We start from the raw sequence: 9,622 nt of genomic DNA on the forward strand, positions 1-9,622 counted from the left end.
CTTATATCTGCTTCATTGTTTTACATTTATTTTTGTGTTGTTTTAGTAGTTTTTCAATTTTGATTTTTTAAGATTAGGCTTGCAAATATAGCCACCATTGCATCTAGTATTGAAGTTGTGTAGAAAATGGTTAGTTTTTTTTAATCATTTTTTCTTTTTTCTTTTAATTTATTTAAGTGTTGTTTTACAATTGTTTTACCATGATTATTTATTTGACGTCGATTTTACTATTTTAACTTTATGTCGCCGAAATTAATGGTTGTTTTCCGAGTGTTCTCGTGTTGCTAGGGTAGTTTGGTTCGTGGGTGTGAAAGATGGAGGTCTCGTTATGTAATTTTCGATATCTATAATATAAAAGAAAATAAAAAAAAAAAAAGCAAGGACAGTATAAATATAACTTTTCTCGTGATAGTATAAATGTAAATTTTTATCCAAAATTTAATATTTTTGTAAAACCCAAAAAAAATAATTCAAACAAAATAATATGGCTGCTGGGATTCGAGCCCAGGTCTCCACGGCCACAACGTGGAATTCTCACCACTAAACTACAGCCACTTCGTTGTTAATAGCTTCTCTCTCAATTAATTTATACAGCACAAAACGACTACTTTTAGATAGATAATACGTTCATCTGAAAAGTAAATTGTTAAAGCAAAAACATATAAGACTTATTCAGAGCAACGATTTTAAATGGAAATTTCTGATTAAGTTGAAAACTAACAACTGCAAAGCAATGAAGTTCCCATTTATAATATTTTAGCATCTATTACAACACTAAAAGCTAGGTAACGGGGAAATTGTTTAGTACTTCTGCTTAAACAATGTGTCAATGCCTTACATTTCACTTTACAAGAATGTGAGATTTGACTTTGGTCAAACCTCTCACAAATCATAGCACCTAGAATTTTTTTAAAAAAATCAAATCTTATATATATAAGTATATTATATATTGCTATGTTAAGCTACAGCAAAACTAGAAAAATAGAGCAGTGTAGAATAATTGGTTCCAAGTATCAGGCAATCCAGGGAGGCACCAGTGGCTACAATCAGCAGAGCGAGAAGGGTTAGCCCTCTGGGAAGGACTCAAATCGCCACTATAAATGGATGGATGACCATCTTTTCTAAGCTCAGAAAGCATTGTTATGTCAAGCAAGTATGCAGGGCTTTGCATGTCCCTTATCACACTGTCAACCACCCTTGTCTCAGCTGGGTACGCCCCAATTGGGTAGGTTGCGCCCCCGCTGATCATCGGTGTTGTTTCACCATAACAGTTCTTTGTTGATGTTGCAGCCATTGTTGTAGCCATTGTCCCATCATCAGTCCATTCATTTTGGCTGCAAATCGAAACTTCGTGATTAGAAAGCTAACAAGAATGTGCACTCAAGTGGCCGTGTAACATTTAGTGTGACATTTTTTGGCCTTGTTTTAGATACCCTTTACTATGCCGACACAACACTACTCTACACCCTAAACTAGAAGAAAACATGCACATGGTTTGCAAGCAATTTGCATCAAAAATCATAAATGATTGGCCTTTTGCACAAAGTGGGGTTTCATGTGAAGTACATCATGAATACAAGGGCAAGTTACCCTATGTTTCTGTTTTTTTATTTTTTGGACATTGCAGGTGTTAATGCAACCGACAAAACTTAAATGTCTAAGTAAATAAATTTCAAGAAAATTATAAAAGGGGGTAAAGTTTTCTTTGCCACCTCTCAAAACCCAAAAAAAGGCAGATCACTTGAATGAATTGAGTCTCGAGATGTATGCACAGTAAACTGTAGACCTCCGAAGTACAACAAATTTCTACTCTATAATAGTTTAAATAAACCAACGGCTTAAATGTGAATCCAACTGGGACCAAAACTAGTGCAAGGGTCAGGGTAGGGTCTACTTGATTGATCTGTTCCCTTTTAATACAGCTAAGTATGGAGCTTGAATTTTCTGTACAATATAGTAGTAATGAAAGCTTAGGTATATGCAGCTCAATTATTTGAGAGAGAAAGAGAGAGAGAAAACCCACTTGTAATGAGTAGGAGAAATTGATAGAAAGAAGACTTTGGTTCTAGTTCTGTCAATGTTGGCATCAACCCATTTGGCCCATGTTCTCAGCCCTTTCTCCAAAGCAGCCACACGATCCATATCTTGGTAGAATTTTCCTCCTGATTCCATGTAGTCCCACCTGCACAATATACCATACCATAAATCCAAGCTACCAAACAAGTTATCATATGAACAACATATACATATATAACATGTTATATTTACCCAAAACATATTAACATATTATTCTATTCCTAATGGACTCCACCAAACAAATCCTCACTACACTTACATAAATAGCTTCATAATAAAAAAAGGCAAGGATAGGATAAAGGCAGTAAAAATTTGACCTTTTGTCTTCTTCACCTTGGGACATGTTTTTGACTCAATGTTATACATAAAAAGAAATTACTTTTCTTTAGGCTCACACTTTTAGGGAAATTTAAATATTGAAAATTTGAAACACAATACTAATTTATTTCCTACCCCATCAGCAAAAAAACAAAAATAATTATCTCCTACCTCATTATGACAATTTGTGTCTTCTATAATTTTTTACTACAATATTAATTTTTCACAAATTAGAAATTTAGAAAAAAAAAAATAAAGAAACTTAGAACTCAATTGAGTTGATTAGAACTAATAAAAGCAATATGATGGCTTTTGGTTATAAAATAAAAATAAAATGGGAATGGAGAATAGTAATAAAAATAGGAATAGAATGATTATTTAGTAAAGACTACAGAATAAAGATTATTATGTTTGGTATGGTATAGAATGGAGTAAAAATTTTATTATTTTGACCAAATTAGTTTTTACTCTTAGTAATTTTTGATTATCAAACTACTATTATTTTACAAATTAAACAAATAAATAATATAAATTTATGTATCATTTTGTGATTATATTTTTTCAGATCTAATAATCAAAAAATAAAATAATAAATTACTTATTAACAAGTAGCTAATTATATTTTTTATATTTTATATTTAAATATTAATATAAACATTATTTATATAATTTAATCATCACATACATTGGGTAGAGGTTTCAATGGTTACATTTTTATTGTAACCATCATGGTTACATTTTTTTTAAGTCATTGGATTACTATTAAATGGTTGTGATTAATTTGGAAATTAAATAAAAACAAATAATAAATAACTTGTAACCTGAAAGTAACCTAATCATTTATTTCCTTATAAAATTTTAATTAAGATTAATTATATTTTAAAATTAAATTAATTATAATTATTAATTAATTTTTTGCAATTTATTACTATATAAGGATCTTTTAGCAATTTATTTTTTTATACTTAAATTATTTAAAATTTTATAGCAAAACTTTTTATAATTTAAAATTATACACATACAATTTCATAATTTAAATTTTATTATACTTGTAATCTTAATTTTAAATTATTACACTTAATTATTTAATTTTTTATTTAAATATTTAAAAAGTAAAAAATGAAATAAGTTGAAGGATTTTTTAGAAAAAAAATAGCTGCACTTTTATTGATTGATTAGCTTGTGGCCTCATACTTAGTTCATATAATTGTAACAAAATAATTAAATATTACTTAAAAATAATTAATTATTTGAAAATTTATTATAAGAAGAGAATTTTAATTTGTGTCAAAAGAAGTTTAATTTTTGTAAAAAAATAAATTTTATTGTAAATATTATAATTAAATGGCTTAATTATTAAAATAATTCAAGTAAGGATTTAAATATAAATATTAATTGCTAAAAGAGGTCTTGTTAAATATTTAATTCATTATTTTAAGAAAATAGTTAATTATAATTAAATAATTCTAAAAAAGGAATGTCTACTATTTAATTAATTATTTTAAGAAAATAGTTAATTATAATTAATTAAATCTAAAAAAGGAAAGTCTACCTATTAGTAACCTGCTATTACAGGTTAAAGAAAAATGTAACCATATAGTTACAATAAAAATGTAACCATTGAATAGTCTTCCCACATACATTATATATCTATATAATTGTTTATGTCTAATTATTAAAGCTCTAATTAGTAAAATTTCAAAGTAAATTTTTTCTTAAATTTGGGAAAAGGGATAGATTTAGCATAATTCCAATAAAAGTATATAACAGCATAAGTATTTAAAGTTTTAAATTTGTAAGTAGCATAAATTTAATAATTAGCGGCAAAAATATCTAATATTTGTAAAGTAATTTTCCCCAAGTTTCTTTAATACATACTTAGTTATTGTGTTAAACAAGGCACATATAAAACTTAAATTTTAAATCATTTGAGTCTGAACGAAAACATATAGTATTAATTATTTCTAAATCTTCTTTAATAAATTTAAAACGAAATTTTACATATATTAAGTATTCATACCGTTAAAAAAATTATTAGATTTATGCTAACAAAGTCAAAATTTTGAGTAATATTGTCACTATTTATCCTTTAAATAATATTGGAAAAGAATCACTTTTCAACTCGTTTTGTTTAGGAAAGACAAATCCTATCTCAACATGAATTACAATTTCAAAAGAATAAGTTCTTCAATTATAAACACCAAACCAAAGAAGTGAATGGATCCTCTTTAGGAAAACTCATTCAACTCCAATCAATCAAACACTACCTAAGGTTATGTATGAAAGTTAAATTTTGATTTGAAAAAAAAAGTAAGGAAAATGTAAGGAAAAAATTATGAAATATAAAAAATAATAAAAAAAAAATATTTCTAAGGGATGAAAAGAATGGTAAGAAAATAAATAAATTTGATTCAACAAAAAATTTCAAATAAACATGATGAATTGATTTTTTTTCTTCACTTTTTTTCCTACATTTTTCTTCCCCACCAAAATCCAATTTCCAAAAGAGTTTTGGTAATTGGATAAATGGTATGTTCCATTTTCCAAAACTTCTCCCATTTTTCCATTAAGTTTGTTAAAATAATTTCTGAAACAATATGTTGTTGTGTTGTGTCAAATAACTAAAAAATGGCTCTATAAACTGGAATTCAGTCAAAAATATGTTTATGTTCAGATTTATATACGGGATCATCGATTTTGAAAATATGTGGATCTCAGCTGATAATATTTTGACCTTAATTCGAATGAGTATTAAAAGAAGAGAAATGCTAAAGGGCACCAGTGGTGCCTAGCACCTTTTTATGTGTCAACATCGCTATTAGTTCAACTAAATATCGGGAGTATCGTTAGCCAATCGTAACGCGACATGTTAAGAAGGTGCTAGGCACCACGGTGCCTAATAGCAATGCTCTTAGAAGAAGGTTCAACAATTAATTAAGCTAAAACACAGGACTAAAATGACATAGATGATCCTATTCTATTTAACTAAGCTAAACGTATCCTTTAAGAACAATGGAATCAAAAAAGAAAACATGTAGCAAGTAAAGCATAATTAGAGGTAAGAGACAAAGTTTACTGACCCTTGGAGAGATCCTCTGTGGCTCCACCAGTGGCCGGTGTTAAACGACAGCACATCGGCGTTGCGCCAGGCATTGCCATTGCCCGAGATCTCGTCAAGTTTTAGAATTCTCTTCCCTTGAAACATGTCTATGTCCACCAAATATGTGGCTCGGTAGTATGACAAGGACACACCATAGTCCTACAATTATTCATACCAAAACAAAACCCAATAAACCCCTTTTCTCTTCTGATCCACATTTTGTAATAGTTTTCGCATCTTTTTATTACTTTTTTTATTTGGACAATTTTAGTGTTTCGCAGTTGGCCCCAACTGGCTTAAAGATTATTGACTACAGTAAACATTATACCATTTTGTGAGATGTGGGACCCTCAACACGTTTTCATAGTTTTGTGCATACGAAAGCATAGGAACTCTGCACTTCTTCTTCTTCATTATTTTTTTTTCTTAAGATGAATGAATTGTACAATCATTAAAAATTGAGATAATAGAAAGGGAAGCATGAAAAGAAAAACAATAAGCGAGTTTTCCAATATATTTATATATAATATATTGAGCATTGGAAACTCTGGTGAGAGACTGACACAATTTTTTTTTCTCAGAAATTGAAAACGAATAGAGAGAAAGGATATTACATGGGGGCATTAAATTGGTCCGCTACCGGGCTAAAAGGTAAATTAAAACGTTAAGTTTAGACTTGTTTTTCTTGCTAATCAAAAATGCATTCAGATATGTTTTTCTACTAAATCTAAAAACTGAAATCTTACCAAAAACTTGAACGTCGAGATAGGATCCCCTCTGGTCATTTGGGTCTGTGAACCAGGCGCCGAAGCTGAAACCATACAAATCAAAGACTCCCATTGATTCCGTCCAAGTGAATCACCAACAAACATCACTGTTTTTCCTTTCATTTTGAGCAAAAACTCAACCCCATTGAACCTACCATGAAAACGCTACAACCAAAGTCAATAATGATGGCTTTTGAAAAACCAACACAAACCCACTTCATTATCCTCAAAACCCATCAAAACAAGCCCATAAAGTTCTCACCTTGGGAGCTCACAGTTGAGGGGTCTCCAACGATACTTGAGGTAATCAGTATCCGGGCGACCATACATTTGGCAGTTGAATTCAGCATCAATGGCCGGACAATCGGAATACTGATACAATGGGTAGCTTTCATCTCGAACCCAAGTCCCGGCGAACAATGCACAACTGCTTTGGTTGGTCTGGAACATAGGTTGCCGTCTATGGTGATGGTTATTATTGTGGTTCCTCATGCTCATTATCACAGCTGACGAAGCTATGTGAGATTGGGCTAAAACCCAGCATAGAAGAACAAAACAAGACCCAAGAAAGGAACAAGAAGATTGGGAACAGAGAAAAGCCATTGCAGACAGGGGAGAAGAAGAAAGAAATGTATAAAAAGCAGCAGGCTTTTTTTTTGTGAGGAAAAAAGCAGCAGAGTTTGAAAAAAAGGGAAGAAAAAAAGAACCAAACAAGAAAGGAAGTAAAAGAAAATAGTGCAGTGGTAGTGAGTTGGATTTTGGCTCTGTTTTGCTTGTATTTATAAATAAATAAAATAAACAAAAAAAAAATTAAAATAACATTTTTATATAATGGGGTTAATTTGTTTTGATGTGTTCTTGTGTGCATGTGAAGCCGGATGATCACGTGGGGTTAAAAATTTGACGAGACGACGGTGGTTCTTTGACTATTTCTTTTTTCTGATTGTTATTTGTTAATATCACTGATTCACTGTCCCGAGCTCTAACTTTACTATCTTCTTCAAATAAAAAATTTAATTAAATATTTTTTTAAAGTATTTTTTAAGTCTAAAAATATCATTTCTTTTGTAAAGACTCTCTTTATCTATTTTGTTATCATTATATTATTTGTTTATGATATTCTTTTGGCTTAGAATTTTTTTCTTCTCAATCTCTCTGAACTATTGAGATTATTGAATTAAAAGATTTTTGCCTAATTAATTTTATTCAATTTTACTATTTCAGTGATTATTTATGTACTAAATCATGCTCTCAAACTTTGATATCTACCAAATTATGTTCGAACTTTGACATGTACTAAATTATGGTCACTGAACGTTCATCTATGTTAAAAAAATTCATAAATCCAACAATCTCAATAGTTCAAAAGGCATTTTTAACGATCTTAAAAGTTCAAAGAACATGATTTAGTACATGTCAAAATTCAGAACAAAAATCCTAATTAACCTATTCTTTTTCATTCAAAAAATTTATAATACTATCTTTACTTTATGAAACTAAAATGAAAATAATAATTCATCAGATAATGAAAATATAAAAATTAAAATAATAAAAATAAGGGTAATTTCTTAATAATTCTAATTTCAAAAATATAATATTAAAACATTGTGGGTAACAAATTAATTTTTGTAAAACAAATTATTATTATTAGCATATTAAAAAATGCTTCGAAAAAAAGTAATTTTATTTATATATATATATATTAAGATCAAAATTGCATTTTTTATTAATTAATTTTATTGTTGTTGAAAATTGAATAATCCTCCCACATTCAATTGAAGATGGGAAATTGTGGATGTGATGAATTTTTGTCCACAGCCTAAAAAACATCAGAGATCTCTGAACAAAATAAGATTGCAGAACAGCAGAGCAGTAGTAGTAGCTATTGATCAGAATCATAGTGCTAGTTGCAGCCATTTTATTTTTCTCCACTCTTCTTCCATTATTGTACCTGTAAAATAATAATAATAATAATTAAAAAAAAATTATTCAATATGTGTTGTGTTCTGCCCTTGGATTTTTTGGTAAAATACTCATTCAGTATTTTATGTTTTGTTTTATTAAAAACAAGCTATATTTTTTTACAAAATGATTAGAATCACTCATAAATTTATAATACAAAAATTTATAATTAGCGTAAGACGCTCTTCGAACTAGGATAGCTCATCGTCTAACCGAAAAACATACTTTGTCATACCATGAGCTGCTAAAATGTTAACACGAATCACATAGGACAAAACTACTCCCAGAAATTTAGACAATAAAACCATAACGTCTTCAAACAGCACTCCCAACACATTAAAAAGCACATTCTCATTATTAATGGTTGTCGTCAGAACTAGCAAAACTGAAAATAAAAACATCACAACACCAAATCAAAAAATAAAAGTATATTAAATGACAATCTTCATCATACAAATTAATATACAACTTAGAATTTAACACACTCTCAACATTACTAAAAAACTAAAATCCAAAAAAATTCTTAAGTTTAACTAGCCAAAAGTATTACCCTTTGGCTAGTAACAACATACTAGTACCCCACTAATTTAAAACTACTGAAAATTAATATCGAACAGATTATGTTTAAAAAATTAAACTTATCGGTAAATTCTCTGTAATCGTAAGCCCTCCACAAAACCATCCTACAAAAATCAATAAATAAAAGAATTTTTTTTTCATGTATATACAAAAAAGACAACTATATTACCAAAATACACACAAGCAAAATCCTTACAGACACAAGCTTCAATCGATCAACCCAGCAAGCCAACCGAAATGAAACCCGATCAGGCAAAAACCTACCATTAATTCTGGCGACTTCCTAAGAAGAAGATCAGAATCAATCCAACCATCTACAATTTCTAATGGATGCAAAATTATGCAAAAAAAAAAAAAAACTGGTTTGAAATATAAATTCAACCATGGATTACAATTTAAATCGCAGAAAATTAATCTTCCTAATTTCAATTTTTAGATTCATAAAATGTAGATCTCTAATAAATAGATCTAGAGTTCTCAATCAATCTAAATGAGGTATAATAAAAAAAAATGCATCAATATTGTAGTTAATATTTATCCCATTGCATTGATGTTGTTTTTTCAGATTTCCAATGGTGAGTTTATTCATATCAAATCACGAATAGTATAGTATATTCACATGGATCTAGAGTCACATATGTCGAAATATTGTTCTAGTTTTTTATGTTTTTGAAAAGGTGCATTATAGTTGCATTAAGATTTTGTAATGCTCTGAAACTTGACATATCAATGATTACAAACTAATAACATAATGACGGTGTTTATTAAATTTGTAGGTGTTTTATATTGTCAGTCAAAGAGAAATCTCTTTAAAAAAAAC

The 9,622-nt window shown here is 29.0% G+C and overlaps 1 protein-coding gene and 1 non-coding gene across 2 annotated transcripts; both read right to left on the reverse strand.

Annotated features, from left to right (window-relative positions):
• Window positions 1-483: 483 nt before the first annotated feature.
• Window positions 484-555, reverse strand: TRNAH-GUG (transfer RNA histidin (anticodon GUG)). Its single transcript has one exon. It is a non-coding gene; the product is annotated as a tRNA-His (tRNA).
• Window positions 556-709: 154 nt separating this feature from the next.
• Window positions 710-7,222, reverse strand: LOC115719768 (protein PMR5). The gene is made up of 5 exons (XM_030648956.2): window positions 6,524-7,222; window positions 6,241-6,412; window positions 5,475-5,653; window positions 2,024-2,182; window positions 710-1,334 (listed from the first exon to the last, which is right to left on the reverse strand). Exons 1-5 carry the CDS (start codon window positions 6,862-6,864, stop codon window positions 974-976), a joined length of 1,212 nt encoding a protein of 403 aa, XP_030504816.1. The 5' UTR covers window positions 6,865-7,222; the 3' UTR covers window positions 710-973.
• Between the last annotated feature and the right edge of the window lie 2,400 nt (window positions 7,223-9,622).

The sequence above is a fragment of the Cannabis sativa genome, chromosome 2, assembly GCF_029168945.1.
Source record: "Cannabis sativa cultivar Pink pepper isolate KNU-18-1 chromosome 2, ASM2916894v1, whole genome shotgun sequence".
Taxonomy (NCBI): Eukaryota; Viridiplantae; Streptophyta; class Magnoliopsida; order Rosales; family Cannabaceae; genus Cannabis; species Cannabis sativa.